This window comes from Cyprinus carpio, chromosome B17, assembly GCF_018340385.1.
Source record: "Cyprinus carpio isolate SPL01 chromosome B17, ASM1834038v1, whole genome shotgun sequence".
In the NCBI taxonomy this organism is placed as follows: domain Eukaryota; kingdom Metazoa; phylum Chordata; class Actinopteri; order Cypriniformes; family Cyprinidae; genus Cyprinus; species Cyprinus carpio.
In genome coordinates, this window is record NC_056613.1 from 17,164,513 (window position 1) to 17,192,371 (window position 27,859).

Sequence of the window (27,859 nt, forward strand, 5' to 3'; positions counted from 1 at the left end):
TACCACTGAAAAAATGTCTATAGTAGGTTGCTTTATTTTCAAAGTGAGACATTATTATTACTGTATATTACTTTTATTTTTTAATTTTTTTAAATGAATCATATTAACAATATAGTATATATATATTTTATTTAATATATTCTGCTAATCTGTTTTTATTTCTCCATGAAGAATTTGGCTAATATTTATTGTAATTTTCATCAAAGATACAGCAATACAACAAGTCTATATAATACCATAATTTTATGTTTCGTAATGTTCTGCTCAACCTAATCTGTTTTTGGCATTCAGTCTGATCAAACCGTGGTCATTTTGTATTATGAGCTTTTGTTCTGCTTCTACCACCCCGGATGTTCAAATCCCTTACCTTCCAATTCATTTCAACACAAGATTAGCACCTATGTGCCAACACACACAAAAAAACATGCCCCATAATTAATTTAGAGTGAATTTAAACCTTTAATCGCCTAACTCATGTAAACCGACACATATGCCCTTAAACGTAATGGGAAAAACTATCGTGATTTGAGAAGATAGACACCTGAATGAAGATCCTAATCCTGCACTCATTCACAACTGTCTTTTCACTGTTGACTGACATTCTCTGATGGATTACTCATCCGTACCTTAGATGATGCGCCGGGGTTTCCTACCTGCACCACCCATTAAAAGTGACAGAGTTCGGTGGCCTTGAGGAATTGACACACAGGTAGCTTATAAAAGATGACTAGATGAGGGTCTCAGACATCAGAGACAAGCAAACGCACACATAACCAGACAGATCAGAGATCCTCAGAGAGAAAAACTTCGGTCGGCTCACTTTCTGCACAACAGGTGGGTAAAAAAAAATCATCCACTGAGGTTCAGCTTTATATATTTTCAATTTTTGCAATGTATAATAATTAACGTATTTATGTTTATTTTATTAATATAAAGCATTATTTCACAGACATGCAATCTGTTCACAATGTTTTCTTTGTTCATTTAATTCTACTGTGCATTTAAATAATGCTTTGCATAACTGTGCATGCCTAAAATGTGATTGAGTATGCATAAATGTGAATATTGCTATGCAATTAATATTGGCATGAATCATTGTGCTGTATCAGACATGGTGAGGGGAGAGAGGATGCTGTGTCCTGCTTGGCTCTTGGCTCTGGCTGTTCTGTGTGCGGCTGCATCTGAAGTCAGAGCTCAGTGTATGGAGGACGCCCGCTGCAGAGACCTCACCACTGATGAGAACATCTTGGTGAGTTACAATATACCTTGCACACATGACTACGTAGCTGCTAATGTTTGTTCTTTCAGCTCAATCTTATTGATTAATAGTGAGACTAACATCATGATTGCTAATTGTTTAGGATTAGGCATTTGAACAAACCACAACCCTGAATGAGAACAGTTCATGTGGCTTGCTGAGAAGAGGTGTGCAGTTATTAAGTGATCAGATGCCAAACAAAAGGGCAAAAAAAAAAAAAAAAAAAAAAAAAACCTTTGACAATAATTTAAAAGAACACTGTACATTAATAATCAACTCTTTACATTATTTTTTAATAGTTTAAAAGATTTTATTTCCAGCTGTATTTCATTTGTTTGCATTTGTATTGTTCTCTGTTTTCATATTGACCATTTTATGAATAATTCCACCAATTTCCATTTTTTTTACATTACCATATTATGCTAATTTACAAGCTCATAATCACCCTCAACCGTAATTAAAAAATAATTTAATGTCTCTTTAAAACTCACCTTTCCAAAAAGCCCAATCTGATCTGATTGGTCAGCGGCTTAGATCATGTGCCAAAAAATTTAAGTTACCTTACCATAATTGAGCTCATTCAACTGGCAAGGGTTCATAAGACACTGTAGCAGTATTTTACCCGGTGGCATCTGTACTGGAAGTCTATACAACTATACAACTTTTTTTTAGTCCTCATAGCTAGGGGGAGAAAAAACAGCTGAAGGAGCTCTTTGCAAAATAGGAAAATTTGCTTAGCAGTTCTTTGCAGGCATAACAAAGCAGCCAGTAGGTGGAATTATGCAAAATTTTAACATGGTGGAGTAGTCACAGAAATAATGGCAAGACTACCAAACATTTTGTGTAAGCGTTTTCTGTTTAAGAAATGAACTACATTTAGAGTGGACCATTTACATGCACAAACAGCTGTATTACTCACAAAAGAAAAGGTTAAAATAAAAAACAAAACATAATAGGTGCCCTTACGAAAAAGATTATTCAAGCGTGCTATTAGTATACTTCTTTTAAACTAAAAATAGGAAAGTATGCTTTTAGTTTACGTTTTATGTACTTCTCAGAAATGGGCTTTATGTACACCTCAGAAATATATTTAAAATGACATTTAAGTATACTTGACTTATACTTACAAAAAGTCTATATATATTTGAGCTATACTTGTGCTCCTAAAATCCGTGTTTTCATTGCTATATGGTAGATGGCGCTAGTACACATCTTCTGTACAAAATTTCCAAAAAAACACAAGTGAAGAAGAAAAAAAAACAAGAGCCTTGTCCAACTACCCACACTTGCGGTCTTGGCCACTTGAGAGTGCGTGCACGCTTCAGGAAGTAAGTGCGCAAGACTGTCCAGATCTTAAAAACGCCAAAGCGCAGTGCCCTTAACACACAATAAATCCACACTATCTCAAATACCGCTCAAGAGCGGTATTCAAGACTTAGTGCATCCCATCATGTTGTGGAAATAAATCGCTTTTTGCCCAGATCGCGAGAGATCATGGAAACCTTTCCAGTGTAAGTTAAATATTAATAATAATTAGATATTACATATAATTTGGTAGTAAAACAAAGTGCTACATGTTTTATTGGTGCAAAGGAGAGTAGCCTATATTTATTTTGGACATCATTTGCAACTGCTTTTTTATCACTTAATTAGAAGCACCAGAAATTAAAGTGTGTCCCATCAGGTAATGAAAAGTTGTACACACACTTGTGGTCTTCATCCTCACTTGAACACTTGGGCCAAATACAGGAAATACATCATATAAGTAGTAAAGTGATCAAATACTAAGACCACAAGTGAGGGAATTTGGACAAGGCAAACAGATACTCACACATGTAATCTAACACGATCATCTGACATGAAACCACATCAAAACTGTAACGTTATGGAATAAAATGTCGACCGATGAAGAGGTAATAATTAAAGTCAAGCTTTGGGGTGTTGATCGACTCCATCTACATTTTCATTATCATTCTGAATCCAATTCATAGTCTTTTTTCAGCTTTTTGTTCAAAATGTTATTTCTTTATTTTTTATGAAACTTACCAACATTAAAGTGTATTTAAAAAAAAAAAAAAAAATTGCATGAAGCTAGAATCTAATGTTTTTGTTTACAAACAGATGCCCTGTTCTTTCTTTGGATGTTTTAACCTAAATAGGGACATAGTAGTATACTTAAAGTATGAAGTAAAGTTCACTTAAAGAAAACTTACGAGTATACTTGCAGTATAAAACTACTAAACTAGTAGTGAGACTATACTGAGACTATACTTCAAAGTGTACTAAGTATTTAATTAGTAAACTATTAGTATACCTATAACTTCACTTTTAGTATAATTGCAGTACAAACTACAAACATAGAGGTAAACTAGTTGTGTACTCAAAGTTTGCTACTGTTATACTTAAAAGTATACTTTTATATACTAGAAAGTGGGCCAATTTAGTCCCAAGGAGTATTGAATCAGTACACTTACAAGTATGGTTGTATACTTGCTACATAAAGTATACTTAAAAATGTACTTGAACTTTACTTAAGTATACTTAATAAAATAAACTTGAAGTATACTATTTTTTGGTTTTGGTCTATTTATCTCTGATTGATCAGATTTCTTGTATAAAATTCAGTTTGGTTTTGAAAACTGGTAGTGTGCAGGATTTTTCACTCATTAAGTTGTTTAAAAACCTCTCATGATGCTGCACAGCAACACCACAACATTCTCCTTTTTTGAAAATGTAAAACTCTCTTGTTTCTTCTTTTGCTCTTTCCAAGACTGCATACAGCTATGCAGGTCTGATCTGACAGATGAAACCCCCGTCTACCCTGGAGAAAGCCATTTGCAGCCTCCCTCTGAGCTGGAGCAAACCGAGGTCCTCGTGCCCCTGTCCCCAGCGGCCCTCGCTCCTGCTGAGCAAATGGACCCCGAGTCCAGCCCTCAGCACGAGCACAAGCGCTCCTACTCCATGGAGCATTTCCGCTGGGGAAAGCCAGTGGGTCGCAAGCGCAGGCCTATCAAGGTGTACACCAACGGCGTGGAGGAGGAATCCACCGAGACTCTCCCAGCTGAGATGAGGCGCGAGCTGGCTACAAACGAGATTGATTATCCTCAAGAGGAGGGCGCTTTAAACCAGCAGGATAAGAAGGATGGCTCCTACAAAATGAACCATTTCCGCTGGAGCGGCCCGCCTGCTAGCAAGCGCTATGGAGGCTTCATGAAGTCCTGGGACGAGCGCAGTCAGAAACCCCTTCTCACGCTCTTCAAAAACGTCATAAACAAAGAGCACCAGAAGAAGGACAAGTGAGGGGGTTTTAATGGGAGGAGTGGATAGGGGATTGTTTTTAATATACTTTCTTCCCAGCAATCTTATCATGCATTGTAAACAAAAAGAGGGTGGGTGGTGTTACCAGTAGCACTTAATTCTTGATGCTTAGAGTTTATTCACATTGTATTCAACAATAAATTCTGAATTCTGTACATAGAAATGCTGTGACGATTAAATACTGGTTTAGAGGCTAAAGAAACAGCATTTTAGATCATTTATTCAAATGTATTATACTGTAAACTTTGAAAATGTGACATGATTGTTTCAAGCAGAAAAGAACAAAACGGTTCATTTCTGAGAAACAAGCATTCATTAGAATCATTCAGACGTATGTGCAGTTGCCAATAAAGCTATAAACACAGGTCAGACTTTGAATTCATAAAATTAGTCTTTAATTGATATTCTTATTATTCACACCACATATGTACATCACTTATTGATTTCATGAAGGCAAACATTCACAGAACACAGTTCTGAAGTTTCATCCTTTTACAGTGACGGCATCTAAACACATAACAGGAACTAAGTTGACTTATTACGGCCCACAGTGTTGTAATGATCTCACTTCAATGAAAAATGGTAAAAGCACAAACAAAACACCCAGTGCATGCAGCAGCTGACAATTTCATACATGCAAAATCACCTCACATGTAAGCAGTCTAAAATATTCCATCATAGCCATATAAATTTGTTTTTGTTTTTATGCTTGCAAATAAATTCAAGGTATCCCCAAAGATGAATATAAAATAAAATACCAGAACATGAAAAATTACTTCATGAACTAAAAACATCCATGTTTTTATGTGGAACCGGAACAATATGACATGACAACAGATTACACACCATAAAAGATGAAATTTTGCACAACATAAAGTATATTTTCCAGCACACACCACATTTTACACAGTGAGCATTAAAGTGCTGCGTTTAAATTCAGGACAACAAAATCTTGAAATTATTTACAAATTTAAGTAAAGGACTCGTCACTGTATAAGTGTCAAATGAAATGCACAAATCATGGTAAAAAAAAAAGGTAAATAATTGATCCCTTTAGACCCTAAGTAGGGGTTATACCTTTTTAGGGAAAGGTTTTTACCTCTGTAGCATTTACCTTTTAATTCTGCAGGCAAAATGCCATTATCTCAACAGGAATCCATGTGAACGAGAATTTTCATGCATTGGCCAACAGAAAGCTGCTTGGTTTGAAAGAGAATATAGCAAACAGTCATTTCAATACGAATACATACAATCTGGAATTTCACATCAGAGCAAAAGATTACCCCAAGCAGATTTCGCAATGAGTTCAAATTGGTTACGCAAATTCGCAAAAATCTGCTTGGTTTGAAAGTGATTTCTTTGTGTACTGTGCTTTATACATTGTGACACCATTGCCAGTAAACAATGGACTTTTTTTGCCTGTGAAATTTTGCTAATTTCACCAATGATAACATTCATTCACTCTGGTTACAATCAAATAATCAAACATCACGCAAGTAAAAACCCTTCATGTATGAAACTGCATCAGCAAGAGTATAATCAATAATGATACAGGTCTATAACACATTTGCTTTTTTATCATTAAGCCATCAGTTCTGACTGGAATACTGCATTGAGTTGAACTAGAAACTTAGTATTTGCTGTATTTTTTCCTCAGCTTGAGTTTTTACTTTAAAATTCAATAATTATTGCTTTAAATACAACTGTTATTGCAGCATGTACAGACGATTTAAACATGCAAACAAAGCTTGTATTTAGCTAAACCCACACGGTGAAAAAAAAAAAAGTTTTTGGAAACACATTTGGGACATTCTTGGACAAATGTTCTTAAGATACTAAATTTAAGGCAGCTTTACTCTTTAGTTGTGCAAGAAAACCAATTACAACAGACTGTACACGCTTACACAATAACCTAACCATGAAAACCTCATTCTGCTCTCTACGCTCTCAGACAAGATACGATCATTTGTCGTTTTTCATCTAGACTAAGTGCATATTTAACCAACATATGGTATATTCTCTTGGTTTGTTTGTCTTTGTTGGCATAAATAGACTTCAGGATAAAGTACAGCCATAATCCTTATCTAAGGTCTGATATTATACTAGAGAACACAGTTTAGAAGAAACAGAGTTACACTTGGACATAAGAAGGAGTGATAAAAGTGCGATGAAAACAGCTGTATGTGGTGACTAGGGCTCCGGGGTCTCTCAATATACACAGAGGTCTGGAAACTTCATTTCATAGACTGGTACGGAGCGGGTCCGGCCGTGACCATTCCCGACAGAGCCAGACGGACTCGGTGGAGGCCTATCCAACAGAGAGAGAGAAAGACAGATGGAACAAGTGTCAATCACATGAGACAGACAATACAGCCTTTTTCCACTGTAGGGGTTTCCTACTCTATGTATTTTTATATGGTTGTTACATAATACATTCATACTTACAAAAAATTAAATGTTACAGTTTTATATTATGTACCTGATTGTGATTTCGAAGACTTGGTTGAGTTTACTCTGCAACAGGGAAGCCTAGAGAGAAACATTACAGACAGAGGGTTCATGCACAATGAAAAAAGAAAAGAACAGATGTTGTGCTTTTTGATGATAACATTAGAGTGTGTACGCTTGCTAGGCATTGGACTCACTCTGGCCCCACAGTGGGCTGCTATCTCCTCAAACGGGGCGGTCTGAAACCTCTCGACCACCTGCCTTCTGCGCTCTCTCTCCAGCTCCTCCACATTCACGCTGTCTCCTGAACAAACACACAAATACAGGTGCTTCTGTGCTAACTGACAAAATCCAGCACAGAAAATGTCTAAAAATCTCTTTTAAATTTTTTATTTAAATTCAATTTAGAGATGTTACTACTAACACATTTTTTTGTACCTTACCAGTCATTTGTAATTACTGAATAAGGATTATTTAAAATAATATTATAATAATATAGAGATCATTAATCAGAGCGACAGTTCTGTAGCAGTACTATCAAAATGTTTTAAAATTATGTTTTTTTTAAATGATTTTCAATTTCTCATTCTTACTTAGTCATCCGTTTATTTGATCAAAATACAGTAAAAACTGCAATAACTGCTTTCAATTTTAATATATTTAATTGTTTTTACTTTAAAAATGTATTCTTGTGATGGCAAAGCTATTTTTTCAGCAGCCATTATGCCAGTCTTCAGTGTCACATGATCCTTCAGAACTCATTCTCATTGGCTGATTTGCTGCTCAAGAAACATTTATTATTTATTATCAGTGTTGAAAACAGTTGTTTTGCCTAATAGTTTTTTTTTTAGAATATTTTTTTAGGATTCTTTAATGAATCGATTAATTGCGATTAATCACATCCAAAAAATGTTTGTGTTTACATAATGTGTATGTGTACTGTATATATTAAATATATGCATGTATGTGTGTGTGTGTGTGTATATATATATATATATATATATATATATATATATATATATATATATATATATATATATATACAGTACACACACATATATATAAATATGTAAAAACTAACTTTTATTTTGGAAGATTAATCGCGATTAAGTGATTTGACAGCACTAGTAACAGTGTAACTTTTGATCAATTTAATGTATCCTTGCTCAATAAAATTATTATTTAGATTTTTAAAAAATCTTACTGACCCCAAACTTTTGAACGGTAGTGTATTTACAATGTTAATGCAAGTAGACTGAAATCATGCAAGAGACTTACCAATGGCTTGTTTAAGAGTTTCAAACGTTATCTGCTCTGCTGTGGATCTCTGTAAAGACACCGAACATAGGTTAAACACACACACACACACACACACACACACACACACATGTAATGAAGATTAGGATGTCTTACCTGCTCTTTTTCTGGACTGTTTCTAGACTCCATCTCTAACTGCAGGGAGACGGTATCTCCAATACTCTTCCTCTTAGACAGTCTGTCTTCATCTGCGTTAGTTACAAAAATAATATTTTTGTAATGTACTGTTTTATGAAGAATTCAAGAAAAAAACTCAGCTGTACTATAACATTTAAATGTGAAATGCCCTCACTTTATATGTCTCATGATAACACACTGTATCAAGAAAGGCAAAAATATGACAGGACATCCTGTTTCAGTGTATTTAAAGCTCAGGCTGAGGGTCAGACCTGTGATCTGTGGGATGTATGAAGTGGCCAGTCTCTCTGTGTTGTATCCGCTGCCACCCAGCATCTCTGCTATCTTAGCCTGCACAAACAGCACCTCTCCCTCCACCTTCTCCAGCTTCTCTGGGATCCTGAAAGAGAAAGAGGCTAAAGCTATTCTTTAGCTTTATATGGATGCACTTTTCTGAGGTAGTAGAAACCAGATGGATAAGAGGTCTCTGAATGTTTTGTGGTTTTTTTGGGGGGGTTTTTTTTGCTCAGCACATCACAGCTGAAAATAATCTTATAGTGAACCGAAAGACACTGAACTGCATAAAAACTGTTCAGTATGCTCTTAACTCAGTACATATATTTGTAAGAACTGAGAACTACGCTTCCGTTGGTTTGTTAGTGTGAACTATGACATAAAAGCTGTCTCTCATAATGGTGAGAAGAACACTGTGATACTTTGAACAGTCTATAGAAGTGTTGCCATAAGCAGAGTTTCACTTTTAATGCTGGTAGGCGAGCCACAAGCACTTTTTTATATGTTCTGCATTTCATGTATTTATGTCACACATATTCTACATTAAAAATACATTACAATGAACAATAACTGCTGTACAAAAAAAAAAAAAAAAAAACGAATGCAGAAAAGCTGCCTCTTTTTCCGAGTTGCATAGATGACCACTATTTTTTTTCTTCATCTCTATTCTGACAAATTTTCAGTTAAACTGATTCCAGTTGATTTGTTTTATTTCATTAAGTGGTAATTTAAAGCTTTCTATAGATATATTTATGTCTGTGAGGCATGTGAGACGGCAGAAAGTGCATCATGTTTGTTTTCTTTACTTTATAAAAGCAAAACGTTTTGTTGATATTCTGAGTGCACACAAAAAAGTAGACCCTTTACAGTTACGAATGATGTATTACTTGAGTCTTATACTTTTATGAACAAAAATGATGGCGTATCCACTGAAAAAAATGCAAGTGATTATGCTGGCGCCTCCATGTCCTGCAAAGTGCACTTTATCTTCCACTCTCTGCGCAAAACCATTGGACATAGCACACATTTATCTAGGTTTAACATTTAAACATTGTTATATGCTTAAACTATTTTAAATCTATAGATTTTATTTTAGAGAAATCGTGATGATTTGAGAAGGCTAGGCTATTGATCAAACAGTTTCACTCGTCGCTGGCCGCTTGGTCGTTACATTAAAAAACAAAAATTTATATTTATGAACAAAAATGCTCCAAACCTTTTTCTAAATTAACTAAATTAACATTAACAAAATTAAATATTTTAACTCTGCCATTGCATACAAAACTGAACCATTTTAATAGCTGAAGCAATAGTATAATCTGTTTTGGGAGAAGGGGAAAAAATAAGCTTCATGTGAAAATCGCCTGTCCAATTCAGCCAGCAGTGACTCAGTCCACCACATTTTTATATGACCCCCCCTAAACTCCGCCTACGAGTGTTGCTTACTTTGAGCTCTCAACAAGAACATCCTCTGGCAGCAGGAAAGGGACAAGTTTCTTTCTTGATTCAATCACCTGTGGGTAGAAACACACAGATAGATAGGTTTATAGATAGAGTAGATGGATATAGAGACATGTGAATAGACGGATGGATGGATGTACAGACAGAGAGACAGATAGAGAGACAGACAGACAGACAGACAGACAGACAGATAGATAGATAGATAGATAGATAGATAGATAGATAGATAGATAGATAGATAGATAGATAGATAGATAGATAGATAGATAGATAGATAGATAGATAGATAGCGCTCACCTCATGGACGTGTTGGCAGAAGGTGGGCACAGTGGTCAGCTGACTGATGAGGTTCAGGTACGCAGCTGACAGAGCGTGGATGGCACAGCGGTTGTATACAGGAAGAGCCTCTTCAGTCAAGGCCAGGTCCTGAGGAAGAGGACGCATCAGGGGAAATGAAAAAAGAACTATTGTTATTGTATTGATAGACACTTTGATGACACTTTTATTATCACTCTGATGATGCTGAACTAAAAGTTGACTTATGTTGGCTTTTAAAATGTATATTAATTATATCATTATGATGACCCTATGTGTCCACTGGCATAATTATTTAGCCCCACAGTCATGTACATATCACAGAGGTGAGAGAAACACCTGTAATGCCAAAGCCAGTCGGATCAGGTCCACCACCACCTCCTCATTGGCCAGCTCCACACAGATCAACCCCAGCAGCGTATACAGAGACTCAAAGTGCCGCTGGACGCTGCTCTCCTCTTTGCAGGCCAGGTAAATGTGGCGGTACAGCCTCTGGCTGTGTTTCTTCATGAACAGGTTATCCTGCCTTGAGCACTTGTCTACTTTCAACTTCAGTATTGAGATATCTGAGATAATTCTGTTGAAAACAATAGAACAATACACCGTAAAATGTTTTTCAGGTAAATCTCAAGGACCTACTGTAGCAAAACACTTTGTGAAATTAAATAATATAATTTTTTAAAACATATATAATAAGAGCAATTCATACTGTGAAATGTATGAAAGCAAAGATACATTTTTAACCACTAACTAATCAAAAGCTACCATGGTATGTATTAACTATTTTTAACATTTTAACCAGTACTTCATGCATTACAATACAGAGGTAAATGTAAAATGTGTCAGGTACACTGTAAAAAATATTAAAATATATATATATATATATATATATATATATTTTTTTTTTTTTTTCTAAATTGTAGATTTCTAGAGTTTTTTCGAGTGTGTCAGTGCGCCCCAACCTGACAGGGGAGAATTTGTGCCGGTTGTCATGGCGATCAATGATGCTGATGAGGATGTCAAGAACAAGTAGACGGATCTCTGCGTCCTCCATCAGAGTGAAGGACAAGAGCGGGTCCAGGAATGAGGTGGGAAGTGCCGTCAAAATGTTTGTCGACTGGAATCCTGCTGTTACCTAAATGAGAAACGGAGAGACTGATGTTTCAAGGCACACAAGACCGTCAGACGGTTTAGACTGCGTCAGCAACTGTGGATATCATGAAACAGCAGGGGGAGTAAATGCTCTCCGCATGGCACAGCGGGACATCATGACTGACACAAACCAGCTCACCTGCAGCAGAGACTTCAGCAGCATAATCTGGATCATCCTACTGCCCTCAACCCTGAAACCAGAAAAAGACACTTATTGACAAAATACAATCTTGCAACGCTAGCATTCATCTTATTAAATGCTAGCGTTTAATTTGCATTTCATTTTGTGCCAGCAGAAAATACATCGTAAACATGTCTAATTGATAAAGTCTAGGTTGTAACCCTGTCTCACCCGGTGTTGGCCGACCCCAGAGATGGATACATGCCTGGCACAGGAATTTTACCAATGATGAACAGCATGACTTCTGACCGTTGGTAGGTGGGCAGTGTGTTTGCAAATGAGCCTGTGAACAAAGAAAGATAAGTAAGGGATCATGCACAGTATCTATCTATCTATCTATTTAAAAGACTTAAATACCAAGATTTACCAAATCCAAATTTTGTTATAATTTAAAGAGTGACAATGTGGCTTGATATTAAACTAAGCACTGCTATGTAGAAAATTATTCATCTGAGCCAAGACAATTATATAGTTTAGCCACGGTCATTTTACAAAAATATTTAACTGCTACTACTGTCAGATTCACTCACAAACATTCAATTGTTCACCCACCAATAGTTTTGATGACAGCTTCTTGGAGTTGTCTCTCCTCGTGTACTTTAATGACCTTGGAGCCCAGGTTTGCAAAAGAGTCGTAGGATCCTGTGAGCTCATAGTCCACACTGAGTCTGAGCTGCTTCAGTAGAGTATTAAACACTTCCAGTACTGTGGGCCCTGTGGAGAGGGACGGCACAGAGCCGAAACTAAATAAAAGGGGATAGTTCACGCAAAAATGAAAATTCTGACATTAATTACTCACCCTCATGTCGTTTCAAACCTGTAAGACCTTCGTTCATCTTCGGAACACAAATTAAGATATTTGTGATGAAATCCGAGAGTTTTCTGATCCTGCATAGACAGCAACACAACTGACATGTTCAAGGTCCAGAAAGGTAGTAAGGACATTGTTAAAATAGTCCATGTGACATCACTGGTTCAACCTTAATACTAATAATAACAAATAATATCCTCCAAGCACAAAAAAAAAAAAAAAAAAGAATTAATTAAACAATATCATCACTTCCGTGTCAACGAAAAGTATTCTCGTAGCTTCATAAAATTACAGTTGAACCACTGATGTCACATGGACTGTTTTAACAGTGTCCTTAGTTACTACATTTCTGGGCCTTGAACGTGTCAGTTGCGTTGCTGTCTATGCAGGGTCAGAAAACTCTCAAAATTCAACAAAAATATCTTGTTCCAAAGATCTTGATTACATGAGGGTGAGCAATTTTGGGGTGAACTGTGCCTTTAAGGAACATTGTCCATGCGTCTGATTTCTACTGTATAAATTATTTGTCAAACATATAAACACTTGATACATATGAAATAAGCAGTGTGTATATCACTTTTTATCTGAAAGAAAAAAGTAATAAAAGAACAAATATGGACAAGTGTTTTTAGAAATAAATCCTATAAAATGCTTGTCTTTTGAGATGGTTTTAGTGCTCCCTCTAGTGGTCTAAAGATGGTCTGTTACCTATGGATCCACTGGCCTCTATGACAGCTGCCTCTGAGATCACCTCCACTATCCCAGCACGCACTCGGGCTGAATTCTTACTGTTGGCATCCAAATGGCCCAACAGCTGCTGAATCACCAGATGTGAATGTTGGGACTGTAAAAGGAACCGTAGATGAGTTAATATTACAGTAACACACTACTGTATTTTAAAAATGTTTCGATATGTCCACAAACACCACGTACTGTAATTATTTAGTAGCAAATGACCATGCTCTACAATGCAAGTGTGTCTTGCATTGTATTTTGTGTAAGATACTTTCACAATCAAATTTCAGCAGAGTTGTTTGTACCTACCTGAATGGAGTACATAATGATTTTGAAACAGCGCACTGAAAATGTTTTGCTCTCCCAGAGTGAATGATTATCAAGGTGCCTGGAAATATACAAGTGAATTAATGATTAGCTTCAGCAAATAGAACTAGAGCAGGAAACAGCAGACAAAGTAGGTCAAAAAAATAAAAATAAATACACTTGCACTGTGACAACAGATACTACAGTTACTTTTACTGTGAAGTATGTTTTAGGCTAACAATGAGGACAATTTGTTTAATCTTTTTTCTTCATTTCCTTTCCAATTCTGTAGTGCCCCTGGTGAAAAATAAATATAATAAAATGCATTTGCAAAACATTCATTTCATGCTAAGTATACTACAAATACATACATAATAAAAATACCCTGCAGTTGTACTTTTAGTATACTTGAAGTCTGCTAAATTGGAACAACAAATTTTGTGCTTAATGCACTTTAACTGTGCAGAAGTAGTGCTGAGGTCCAACTAAAGATATATTGAAGTATATCTGATTGTGCTAAAGTACACCTATTGCAAATATACTTCAGGTACACTTTAAATATCTTGCATTTAAAGAATGATATTATTCAAAGATCATACAGTCCTCATCAACAGTGACATTAAAACACATTTTAGGCTTAATATTAAGAAACGTGAACAAGTATTACTCCAAATAAAGTTAAATTATAATTTTTACATCAGTAAGTCTCGAGTGTTATGTCAGTAAATATGTTAACAGATTTGAACTATACTTGGTATGCAATACATAAAATTGTAAATATATTACTTACTAGGGGTATCATTTGTGTGAAAAAAAAAACCTCGTCCTGACATTCTACAATGGGATAAATTAATTTATATGTATAAATGGAAACCTCTGTTGAGTTCAATTATTAATAATTCATCCAAGCATCCATGTCATTATCCCATTTACACTCTACACGAAAGTTTGAAGTTGGTAAGATAAATAAGTAATATAGTGAAATATTATTACAATTTAAAATCTTTTTCATTTCTTTAAAAATCTTACTGACTCCAAACTTTGCAATGGTAGTGTATGTGCATTGTTTTGCATGTATTATAATAAGTAGTCCAGTCAATTAGTAACAGCTGCATGATCATTAATTTCACCATAATGCTAAATTCATATAGTCATTTATTGTCAAATGTATGCCCCTTATTCATTAAAATAAAATATATAATGAAAAAAAAAAAACAATTGTTAATAGTTAAAATATACGTCTCATATAACTACTTGTATAAAATGAACTGAAAAGATAAGAAATGTGTCCCTGTGCTGCCCTCTTGTGGCTGATCAGGGTAGCGCATAAACACTCACATGAGCACAGGTTTCACAGCGTTCTTGATGTTGTCGTAGGCCGCTCGTCCAAGCAGCTCTCGAAAGCATCTCTCTGTCAGTTCCACTGGACTCTCCTTCTCTGTCTCTGGGGAAGGAGACCTATCAATAAGAATCATAAAACAAACATAAACCAGGGCTGATCAATAGGCTGATTGTTGTTGGCAGTACTGTTACTTGTGGTCAGTTATTTCATTTATTAGATGTGAAGAGTTTTATGGTTCGGAGTTCATTGCACGGTTCAATTCAGATTTCGTGGTCTGCCTCTGCCCCTCAGGACTTTGGGTTTAGTACAGCAGCTTCTAGAATAAATGACTTTCTTATTACACTTGAGAGTCTGACACCTCAGTTGTAGTCAGTCTACTGTTATATCACACAGTTTTCATTAGCATTCGATTAGGAGTTCATTAGCTTAATCACACAGACTGGAAAAAGCTATTAGCAAGACACTGTTTCTCTGAGGGAAAATTTACACTTCCATTAGACTAAAAGTGTCCATGTCTCTTCATGTGTGTATGCGAGCATGTAAGTGTGTTTCAGACCTCTCTATGCCTTCTTCCTGTTGGAGGTTGAACAAGAGAGATGGCACGATTTTGTCCATGTGTTGAGGGTCCCAAATATTTGCCTGCAGTTCATCATTGACAGTTTTCCTCACCACCCCCTGAAGACCCCTGATCCCTGCCATACGAATCTACACACACAACCCAAACAGTCAACTTCAGTCACATTTATGAGACATGTAGATTTATATATATATATGGCTATTTTTATTAATGTGCACTGCATGGTGCAGTTCACCCCCTGATGTATGAATTATTAAATCCCAAAGAAAAAAAAATGTTTCCTTTTAGATCAAAAGCAGAATATATCACTTCTAATCTTGTTCTACTCAATCCCTGAGCAGAAAATATTAAATTGTATCAGTATCTGAGGCTAAATCTCACCCACACACACTCTCACGCAGGCACGTGCACATACTCATGCATATCCTTTTTGAATATCCCTATTGCTCTATTTCTTCAAAGCCTTAATGTTCACAGTAAGTCATAATTATGGCTAATACTATTTAATTAATAACATTATTATATACAACATTATTTTTATTATTCATAATATAAATTTGACATGTACTATTACTAAATGTTTGTTTTTGAATTGGATATATACTTTCCATCCATTTGGACTAAACATTTTTAACCTTAACTAATAAACTTAATGTTGTCCATAATTTTCAGTAAAGCAAAAATTAAATGGTTAAGAACCAGCTAAGATTGCGAAAAAAAAAAAAAATCATGCAATGATTTATTATTATCTATAGCATCTTATTTTACTTCACCATATTTTCCAAATGCATTTATTCGAATTGTTTATAATCGCCATAAATGTGTTCATTTGTAAAAAACAGTTATATTTAATTAGTTTAAAAAGTGTGCACATGATTAAACATGGCTAGCAGTGGAGAAAGTAATATTCAATTTGTTAAAATGAGATTAAAACAAATAGGATGTTTTGATGATAATATAAACCTGGTTATTGTGTATTTAAAACATTCCTTTTATTAATACTACCACAGAAATCTTAAATTAAAAATAAAGTGTGAACGATTATGCTTAAAACTGTATAATCCAAAAAACAAGGAGAAACTAGATTTTCAACAATCATAATTTTGGGTTTTAAAAATATGGGAAAGAGGTGCTCACTTTGTGCGAATATCTGGATCCTCATAACTGGAATGGCACATCTCACTGAAGCACGACACAAAGAAATCGTAGCTACGATGGTATGATGCCGTGTCCTCCTCTATGTTTGCAAACTTCACAAACTTAAAGAGAAAAGCAGAAAAATAGAGATAGTTTGATTACACTTTATATTAGGTGGCCTTAACTACTATGTACTAACAGAACAAGATAATGTTGTTCTGAAACATTCCTACATTTACTGCTAATGAGTTTGAGGTGTGGTTAGCTAAGGCTTGGGTTACAGTTGGGTGTAAAGTTAACACTGTAACTACAAATGTTAATTAAATGCAAGTACTTTAACTTTTATTACAATGCACCAACATGTACATAATATTTTTGTTTGTTTGTTTTACATTGTATCACATCCTCTATGGATGTGTACCTATATACTGTTGTTGTTCTCTCGCTGGTCTGATTGCTTCTATTGTTCTCATTTGTAAGTCGCTTTGGATAAAAGCGTCTGCTAAATGATTAAATGTAAATGTAAATGTATGGACTAAATAAAGTGATTTTAATGCTTCATAATACAACAACCTGTACTGTAAGGCTGTTGTTCTCCACTGGTGGGTTGTGACCAAAAAAATGTCTGGGAGGGGGGCAAAATGATGCTTAAATGCAAAAAGATCTAAATGGGAAGAGAAAAATGTCCCATTTTGTCAAAGACAGCACATCCAATCAAACTCTACATTATTTTTGTGTAAATTCACCTGTTACTTTATAGAAGCTAATCAGGCATATGTTGATGTCCAGAGTAGTCCTGAAGCAAAAGCAGTTGAGAACCACTGCTGTAAGGTATCCTTATCTGTATTTATGGAGTTAATGTACATTACAGTACAACATATTAGGATCTTCCTGATTAGGATATCTGAAGATTTGAGATTAGCAGCGGTTATCCAGTGTGCTACTACTGACCACACTAAAGTACCACACCAACACAAAACCAACAGATTACTGTCACGCCGTTAAACTCAGATGAACACTAAACATTCGCACAGCTTTCAACATTTGTGGGCACCGCGCTGTAAGCCCTGCCCCATCTGGCCTCTATCTGTGAAAGTAATCTCTTTTTAATCTTTAAGCCCTTATATTTTAGAAGCATCAGATGTGAGCGGTTTTGAAGATGAGAACTCTCAATATTCCCATAAGCATGAGTTGGGCTGGGCAGTGGAAAGCTTTCAGAGACCGTGTTGAGGTTTCACATTACTATATAAAGGATAAATTCATCTTTGTTTTGAAAGCTTGTCGTGTCAAATGAAATAACATTAGCTGGAAGGGGTCTATACTGAATGAAGATGGCCTGTATAATTCAGGTAAATGGGAAGTAATGGAATAAGTGCAATATTTAAATACAGAATTAATTAATCACAATTAATTGCATCCAAAATAAAAGTTTTTGTTTACATAATGCATGTCTGTGTACATTTTATATATAAATATGTATATATATATATATATATATATATATATATATATATATATATATACACACACACACACACACACACACACACACACACACACACATACAGTATATATTTAGAAAATATTTACATGTATTTACATGTATATATTTATATTCATATAATTCATATTTTATATAAATATATTAAATATAAAAACATTTAAAAAAAATCTGAAATATATACATGCATGTGTGTATTAATATATATCAATAACAAAATATACACAGTACACACATATGTAAACAAAAACTATTATTTTGGATGCGATTAATCATTGGACAGCACTACTACATAAACAGTATATAGAAAGTTAAAAATAACAACATTTATTTTAAATAGAAATCTTTTGAAACATCACTTTCGTACAATTTAATGCATCCTTGCTGAGGATACATTTTATTTTAAGACTAGACAAAGACTGAAAATTCAGCTTTGTCATCACAGGAATAAATCACTTTTTAAAATATTGAAATAATGTAATAATGTATTTATTTATTTTTTTATTAAACACACACACACACACACACACACACACACACACACACACACACACACACACACACACACACACACACACACACACACACACATATATATATGAGGATATATATGTAGGAGATGTGACACTGTGGGGATTTGATTGGCATGGAGGACTTTATATTTAATATAGTTTGGATGTGCTTGATTGAGGTGAAGCCAAAATGTTACAGCTTTGCACTCTGTGTAATCAAGTGGATTGAGCTTTTGAAACTTCTTGTTCTGGTCTGATCCTCCGAGATCACTGCAAGACTGACACCTGAACCCATGGTGTTGATGCAGCAGTGTACTGCAGATACGCCTGACACAAGCTAGATTTATCAAGTGATCATTTCCACATGGCATTCTAAATCTGTAACTACATCAATAGGGGCTGTAAGTGAATTTCACTAGAGAGTAAACGCAGTAAATTTCACTCACTGAGTTAGTGCCCAAGATCTGTAAATTGGGTTTGTCTGCTTCCAGCAGCTTGCGCACCATAGTAAGGAAACTTTCCACAAAAAGGTTTATACTCTGACAGTGACAGGCCATCAGCAGCTGGTCCAATGCCTCCATCGCAATACAAACATACCTGTGAGACATACAGATTATTATAGCAGGTATAAATCACAGAGCCAGACAGAAACAATCAATGCATTTTCTTCCACTTTTTGTTTATACCCATATCTATGTCGGGCGACGTCTCTGGATAGTCTCTCTGACAGGTAGGCACCGATACGGTCTAGTTTCTCCGGAGCAGACAAGGCGTAAAAAGTAAGCTTCTCCATGTTAGCCTTCACCAAACCATCCTTTACACAAAAAGACAAGACAGGCAGACAGACAGAGAGGAAGAGAACATTGAAAAGAGGCCTATTAGAGAAAGGCATAAGAAGAAAAATTAACCATAAAATCATTTTTCAATTTTTCTCTTCCCAAATAGAATCTTCCATAGATAATTTATCTTCTATTCTGAGTCTAATGCAGATCCTAATAAAGATTCTTAAGCTTGTCTCATTATTCAGAAGACAGACAGATTCAAACAATTTCCATTTTTGTGCTTTAACCTCACTTGGTGCAATATGTGACGAGGGGTTCTTTATAAAATTAGGCTTTTATTTGTAACCTGTTATATAATTTGCATTAAATTATCAATGCATTTTTCATTTAACTCTTTTAATTTATTTTATAGTATTATCATATTATAACACCTATCTATATTTTTTTATTTTTCTTCCCAATATTACAATATTTGATAAACCTTTTTAGTGCAATTTAAACTTTACTAATAAAAATCATTCCAAAACTGTAAAAAGGAAACAGAAAAAAAAGTGGCATACAACTACACTTTAATATATAAAAATTACTTTAATTCAAACTAACAATAAAAAAAAGTAAATAAAGATTAAGGATACATTTTACAAGATAATAATTTCAGTCTCTCTATTTAAAAATTGCTTTCTGTGTAATTAAGGATTGAAATTTATTAACATTTTTTTTTTTTCAGATTACTAAGCAAGCTAAATATGGAAAATATGCACATTGTAAGAAATTAACCACAAAACCGCACTTTATTTCCTCATTTTAAAATACCTTTTGTAAATTATTTTTATTTTCTCTATTATTTTCCGAACCCCAGCATGAAAATCCATGAAACAGACAACTTGTCTGTTAAATCAGGCAATCAGGTGAGCATGAGTGGCTCTAAAACTAATGAATGTCACCACTGAAAGCCCATGTCTACATCACTGCATTGATCACTTATGACTAACAGCCACTACAAACCTATTGAAGCATCCCTTTCTCTGGCTCAGCTTTTATTTCATCTGACCTTACCTCAGGGTCCTCAGGAAAGATGTTATCCACCAGCCTCTTATAACGGGGTCTCAGGGCCCCACAGCATCCACAAACACCTGAAACAATGAGAGAAAGTCAGTTAGAGCGGCAGTAATATAAAAGAAGACCCTAACACAATAACGGACCACACAAGGAGAGAAATAATACATGTGAAGTAAAAGGAAGTTTGGAAGGTTATCTCTCCAGACTCCTTTGTTTACCTCATCTCCGGGATGTAGGGCAGTATTGATTAAGAGTCTTTGTAATTATACTCAACATGAGGTTTATTTATTGCATTGACACATTAAATGAATTAGACCTGTGTTCTGTAATCTAGTAAGTGAGGCCAGTCGATTCAGGGGAAAGGCATTTATCTGTATTTAGGAAACGTCTGCAGCTTGGTGTGCTAGTTAAATGGATTTGAAAAGAATCTGTTGAAAGCATTTAGAATTGTTTTGGTTTTAAACCGGCACTTGAAAGCCCATAAAAGGCTTATACAGACATATAAAGGGACACATTGTAAAAAAAAAAATAAATAAATAAAAAGGATAATTTATCAATTGTCAATAATTTGATGACATTGATTTCAGGAGAATAATAATATTTTAATTTTAATTTTAAAATAAGATTGAATATGCAACAGTTACTGTTTTATGTAATATGAACTATCAATGAACAACAGTTTTTTCAGCATTTATTAAAATAGTTTAATCAGTGTTATTTTAGTATTATTTTTATACTATAATATATATTAATATTTTGAATTTGCTTTTATTTTTACATCTTCAGTTTACATTTAAATTCAAATTAAAGTTTAAGTCATTTAATGTTTTTTTGTCATTTTTATGTATTATTATTTCTATTTAGTTTTAATTAAAAAAATTTTAACGTTTTTCATCTAATATTTATATTTTATTTCATCTTAATTTCGATGGCTGAAAATGATTTAATGGTTTTAGTTAATAATAGCAACACTGAGATAACCTTAACAACAGCAGTTTTGCAATGTACTCCAATATACCCCATCTATCCATTTTAAACAACTTATTTTTTTATAATTATACATGTTTTAATGAGTTCATGTTAACAGAAAGAGACAACATGGAATATGTATATATGTTATTATATGCAATTATATAAATATGCAATATATGTACTTTTAAAAATGAATATTTAAGCAACCTGCAGGAAGGTAAAATGTGATTAAAATTGTTGAAACTGACCAGTCACTGAATCTAAAATACACACTCTTCCTTATACATTCATAACCTAAAATATTGATGCTGTTGCTTGTCAACTACCCAATTAAAACTCCACAAACATGGTTTTCAGACACACACAAACCCCCTTCTGGGTGGATGAGTCAGAAGCTGCACCTTGGCAGGACCCCTGGGAAGGACGAGGCTGTTTACACCACTACCATAGTGAAAGAGCCGTCATGGAGGAAAGTAAACAAACCAGAGCAGGTGGAGCGATCAGACAGCAGCGCTCAACCACCCACACAAAGCTGACAAAGGCAACAAATATTAAGGATCATATCATACACAAATAACACCATATGAGCAATACGAGCAAAATAGTGTGTATAGAAGGATATGATAGAGCAGACAGATATTAAACTACCTGTCTTATATCTATCAGTAAGAGCATCAGTCTACAAAACTTACACAACTCAAATGCAACACAAGGTCGACGTAGGTTTATTGACTCAAGCCTGCTGTCTGACTAGCTATTGTCAATCTGCCGTTTACTGAGATCGTGATTGGCAATTCTGCTGTGATTGGATGGACGGGAGAGGAGCTGGAGTGTGAGTCACACACTGGCACACCTGCTAGTGTTCTGACACTTTAGCGTGGCACCTCTTCGCCTAAAGCAACTGAAGCAGAAGCAAAAGAAAAACCCTGACAGTCGACACTGAATATTTCCACCCACACACTCAAGACTGCAGTAGATTCTCTCATGCTCTCCCCGTTTCTCACTCCCAGAGTGATTCTGCAGTCAAAAAAGAGGGTCATTAATGACTGCAATCACTGTAATCACTTAAAAATGACACAACAAACAACCAACCACAGACTGTTGTGCATTTTAATTGACATGTGGTTTTACTATTGAGTTGTTGGTTTGGAAAAATACTTTCAAAACAATAGATTTAATAGGTTTTGACTGATAGCCATGTCTTGCAAATAAACAAATGTATATAAAATAAAATAAAAATATTTTAAAAAATACAAATATATATAGTATATCATGTGATATAAAGAAGACATAATAATTGTTAATGAACTAAAACCAAGACAATTGATTACAATTATTAAAAGTAATGTACTTAAAATAAGGCTTTTATTTTCACTGAACTAAAGCCAAAACAAATAATTACAATTATTCAAACAGATGTATTAATTTTATGAATGAATTTGTAATAATAATAATAATAATAATAATAATAATAAATGTTTTGTTTTTTTATTTATTAATTATATTTTATTGTTTATATTTTCCTTTATTTATTATTAATGGAAATTAAATAAACTGGTAAAATATTAGTGCATTAAAACAAGATATTTATATTTTGTTTTTTGTTTAAATAATTGTATTTTATTTGTCACTGATGTAAAGCCAAAACAAATAATACAAAATATTATTTTATTTTATTTATTTATTGTTATAATTAATTTATATAATAATAATAATAATAATAATAATAATAATAAATATTTTTTTATTTTATTTTTTTATTAAATAATTATTAAGATTTTTTAACCATTCTTAGTCTAGCTCAGTTTCCAGAGAGTTAATCCTAATAAAAAAATATAGCGTGAATTCTCCTGAGATATTTTGGAGCATCTGCCACATTCATGAATATACTGTCAGTGAATCATTAGGCAATGTTAAGACAAGGAGGAGACAAAGAATGAAGAACAAACATTTACATGTATGTTTTCAACAGACAACCAGGTGGTTTGCAAGAAATCAAAATCATCTATCCATTTGTGATCCCAAAAACGAAGGTCTTGATGAGCATCCCTGGCCTTCAGCATAGCAAGAAGAAAATATTAAGTTTATAAATCCAAGCTCCATACAAGATGAGCATCCCTTCAACATAATCATAAGTAAAGCAAGAGGTAAATATTAAGTTCATAAATCCGAGCTCCAAACACAAGCTACAGGGACTACTTTACTAGTACTGTATTAGCTACATTTATAAAACGCATACGCTTTGGCATTCTGTTACTCGGACAGGGAAGTAAATATAACCTTCACAGTTCCCCATGGTTTACAACCCTCATAATTCTCTGATAGCTGTGTACTCACCTCTATTATTCACCTGGCACAATCTACTGGCACTGGCCAAAACACTGTATCTGCTTTGAGCTTTAGTATTTTAACTTGCTATATGATAATGTTAATAAATAACTATATAATGTTATGCTCAAAAAGCACAAACAACTAAATAATTTATATCTGGAGGGTAGCATCATCACTAGGGAAGTAAGTACAGTACATACTTTGTTGCCAAGAACAACTCTGCATCTGCACACGCTGCAAAACAAAGGCTATAGCTGGCACAGTGACAAAGAAGATTATGTCATAATAAAGAACTAGTTGTGCTCGGATGTACTACTAGGGCTTATATGATATCCTCCAAGTTGGTAGGGATACCAGATGACATACAGCTTTAATAAGGCTCTGGTAAGAAATTACATAACACACAACTCACTATGCATGTGAATGAATCAAACTCCATGTTATGGCGTCTACAGTATGGAAAATCAATCTTTCCGAAACACAAAACTCAGACTCCGGGCGCTGTCTATCTCGTCATGACGCAGTCACTCTAAATACGGTTCTGCTGAATTGTTGGAGCTTCTTGAAATGACAGCTATATTTAGCACATCAGCCATCACAGATGCCATATCCCTTCAAATTGCCCAAAACAGAACACACTATTAAAGACACTCACTCTCATATGGAAGTGTCACAGGGAAAAAGCAGAACTACAGAGAGGGAACTTCATTCTAGGTTGAATATTGTAGTCTATTCATTTACTTCTTTAACCTTGTCACCGTAAGCTCTACTTCCATGAGCATCATCTAGTTAATCTACAAATATTGTTTGCATACCCAGGACTCCGTATGAGAATGAAGAAACTTAGTTAAAGTGTTTCAGTAATGCTATTAAAACATTACATATTATGCTCCAAAACCCCATTATGCAGTTGTGGCCAAAATGTAAATCTAAATAACACACAGGGAGGTCCAAAAATCTAGGATTCAAAATATAATTTAAGCTTGAATCAACAGAAAAATTTAGAATTCAGAAAATTAAAAAAAAAAAAAAAAAAAAAAAAATAAAACTTTGTTACATAAAATTATGATATACTAATCATCCAAAGTTAAGAGGTTGGTTTTATGTTTTAATATTTTTAAAATCTCTTTTGCTCACTAAGGCTTCATTTATTTGCTTACAAACACAGTACAAAGATAATACTGTGAAATATTATTACCATTTTAAATAACTGAATAACATTTTAACATATTTAAAAAATTAAAAAATTTAATTTTCATCATCATCACCATAATTATTAATTCTCACTTCAGTGTCACATGATCCTTTAGAAATCATTCTAATATACTGATTTGGTACTTTAGAAATATTTCTCATTATTATCAATGTTGAAAACAATTGTGCAATTTAATATTGTTGTGGAAACCATGATACATTTTTTTCCAGATTCTTTAATTAACAGAAAGATAAAATTAACTGCTTTTAATTGAAATAAAAATCTTTTGTAAGCAATTTAATGCATTCTTGTTGAATGAAAGTATTAATTCCTTAATTAAAAAAAAAATCTTATTGACCATAAATTTTTTGATTGGTAACATATGGGATTCTAGGCCACAAATCCATATATTTGCAACATTGACCATGTGAAATGAGTTAATTTATCAATTAAATTTTGTCACTCAGTGTCAATCTGATAATATACATTTTAATTTATATATATATATATATATATATATATATATATATATAGATATATATATATAGATAGATAGATAGATAGATAGATAGATAGATAGATACTGTATATATACAGTATATATATTTTTTTTCAAATATATTTTTGTCAAGTCAATTAGTTTTGTTATACTAGTCAAGCATAAAAAATATTAACATGATATGTCATTGCTGTTTAACTTATCTTTTGAACTCTTTAAGTAAAAAAAGGCATAGCATAATCGGTCAGCAAACATAACTGACTTGATCCTACATTCTCTCAAAAAGCTGATTTACCTGACATGAGTGGAAAAATCTGAGTGAAATAGTCAAGCTGTTAAAAATGTAATCGATCTGGTTTTGAAGCTCTAAAGCCAGTCGCACATCTCTAAGGCATCCACGCTGTGAGAAATCAAAGTCGCAACCTGACAGCCTGCAGCTCGTTCGACTCATCCTCAACCATGCATGCTGGTCAGAGAAAATAATATGAATACAGCAGGAAATATAATATGTGTACATGCAAATATACAGTTAGTGTAAATAACTGAACGTTGCAGTAGATCTGTGTGTTTTAGTAGTGCGTGTTCGAGTGTTTGGTGCAAAGTAGTGTGGATGAAGCTAAGTCGGTGATGCCTGAAATGAAAGATGAAATTAAATTTGCACAATAAATAGAGCAGAGCTGCAATACTGCATGCAATCTGTTGCTTCAGCATCATTCTGCTGTCACTGCCATAATCTCCTGTGATGCACATGAATCTTTCTTTCCTAAAAACACAGGCAGGGAATTACCATATAAACACATAATCATGCACTCACACAATCGCCCTTACCGTACATTGATGGAAAACCTGATGAAATTCTCTGTTCTTTGCCTGAAGCCTCTTTCTCTGTCACATAGCCAGAGAGAGAGGGAGAGAGAGAGACACACGCGCTCACAGACACTCAATCACACATGCACGCTCTCATATGGCGCATGTGACTGGGCTCCAATGACCTTGGATTTTCCAAACAGCACGGCACAGCTTTCCCTCTATCAGGAACAATGCTGTTTTAACACACAGGTGCACACACACGCACATGAATACACACTCACACACACACTCCTGCACGCATTCAGCCCCTCCTCAGCAAAGATGAACACATTCACACACCTCCTGACCATTCAACAATGAGAAAGGCAGAGGGGGAGGGAGATGAGGAGGGCGTTAGAGCGATGGAGAGGGTGCAGACACAGGATGAGAAAGGGAAGGAATAAATTGGTGCAGCCATGCGTCAATCAACTAGAACCCCGCCTCCAGTTGCCCATCCTCTCTAGTAGTATTTGATTGTCGCCTGTTATTTTTGTTGCTTTTTTTGCATTGTTTCCATAATGAATAAAACATGCATGATATCTTTTAACTGCTATAAAGAGAATCTAATAAAAGACTGATTTTGTTTAGAGACTTTAATATTACGTTTGATTTAAAAGGGTTGTGTACATCAGAAGAACAGAATTCCACTTTGTCTAATTAATGACATTTTTGGCTGTTTTGGTTATACTATTTTTAACCAAATGAAATTATATTAATAAATCCTTATTTAAAGAAAAAAAAATCCATATCTACAATATAGTATACTGTGTGTTTTCTACCCTGGGCTGAATGGCGAAGCTCTAGCGTCTGATCCATGGCATGTGAAATGGCTCAGTGTTAATCTGACCGTGTTTCAGCTTTAGACACAAAACTGTGTATTATATATGAAAACACAAAGCTGGTTGAGTTATAGCAGCATATTACCAAAAACCAAACACTATTTTTTGCAGTTGTTAAATGTTGTGTGAGCATTCTTAGATCAAAAATTCATGACTCAAATTCAGAATCAGGCTATTTCAAAACATCAGATGTAAATAATAAAGTGCTCGTGTGCTATAAATGAAAACAATACCATGTAAAAACAACAAAACCAGAAATATATAGTGAAATAATGTGCTTACCACCTCCAACCTGATGGTCCAGCAGAGTACAGTAATCCAAGAGTAGTCGTCTTGGATTTGGCAAATCTGGGAGACCTGAAAAATTCGGAAAACATGGAAGTGGCATCTTCTCGCATTACAATGAGAATAACATATACTCATATAATCGAACCTATTCTATATCTGAATCCTTTATGGAAAGCATGGGAGTCACAGACTACTAGTTTTAGACCTGTAAACTTTCATCCAGTGTAGGTTATGTTAATGAGAGCCTACCTCCCTGCCTCCAT

At 34.5% G+C, this 27,859-nt stretch overlaps 2 protein-coding genes across 3 annotated transcripts; one reads left to right on the forward strand and one right to left on the reverse strand.

Annotated features, from left to right (window-relative positions):
• The first annotated feature begins 684 nt into the window (after positions 1-684).
• On the forward strand, positions 685-4,947 carry LOC109076472 (pro-opiomelanocortin-1-like). The gene is made up of 3 exons (XM_019092167.2): positions 685-834; positions 1,110-1,249; positions 4,028-4,947. The coding sequence occupies exons 2-3, from the start codon at positions 1,112-1,114 to the stop codon at positions 4,556-4,558; spliced, it is 669 nt and encodes a 222-aa protein (XP_018947712.2). The 5' UTR covers positions 685-834; positions 1,110-1,111; the 3' UTR covers positions 4,559-4,947.
• LOC109076470 (protein EFR3 homolog B-like) lies at positions 4,946-27,711 on the reverse strand. 2 transcript variants are annotated; one of them, XM_042742570.1, is made up of 22 exons: positions 27,591-27,711; positions 20,621-20,697; positions 19,469-19,596; positions 19,229-19,379; positions 16,769-16,891; positions 15,612-15,760; positions 15,052-15,171; positions 13,717-13,795; positions 13,381-13,516; positions 12,414-12,575; positions 12,033-12,144; positions 11,820-11,871; positions 11,491-11,663; positions 10,868-11,105; positions 10,511-10,639; positions 10,199-10,266; positions 8,731-8,858; positions 8,438-8,529; positions 8,303-8,351; positions 7,222-7,328; positions 7,056-7,105; positions 4,946-6,884 (listed from the first exon to the last, which is right to left on the reverse strand). In XM_042742570.1, the coding sequence occupies exons 1-22, from the start codon at positions 27,694-27,696 to the stop codon at positions 6,785-6,787; spliced, it is 2,529 nt and encodes an 842-aa protein (XP_042598504.1). In that variant the 5' UTR covers positions 27,697-27,711; the 3' UTR covers positions 4,946-6,784. The 2 variants fall into 2 exon arrangements, with proteins under 2 accessions (XP_042598504.1, XP_042598505.1); XM_042742571.1 differs by lacking the exon at positions 27,591-27,711 and adding an exon at positions 26,449-26,784 and having other exon boundaries at positions 15,612-15,762; positions 16,771-16,891.
• Between the last annotated feature and the right edge of the window lie 148 nt (positions 27,712-27,859).

Coding starts and splice junctions, on each gene's coding strand:
- LOC109076472 (XM_019092167.2), top strand. CDS start 1,112: ATGGTGAGGGGAGAGAGGATGCTGTGTCCTGCTTGGCTCTTGGCTCTG. Junction 1,250..4,027: donor CCACTGATGAGAACATCTTG/GTGAGTTACAAT, acceptor TGCTCTTTCCAA/GACTGCATACAGCTATGCAG.
- LOC109076470 (XM_042742570.1), bottom strand. CDS start 27,696: ATGCCACTTCCATGTTTTCCGAATTTTTCAGGTCTCCCAGATTTGCCA. Junction 20,698..27,590: donor GGACCATCAGGTTGGAGGTG/GTAAGCACATTA, acceptor TCATTGTTTCAG/GTGTTTGTGGATGCTGTGGG. Junction 12,145..12,413: donor AGCTGTCATCAAAACTATTG/GTGGGTGAACAA, acceptor CTTTGTTCACAG/GCTCATTTGCAAACACACTG.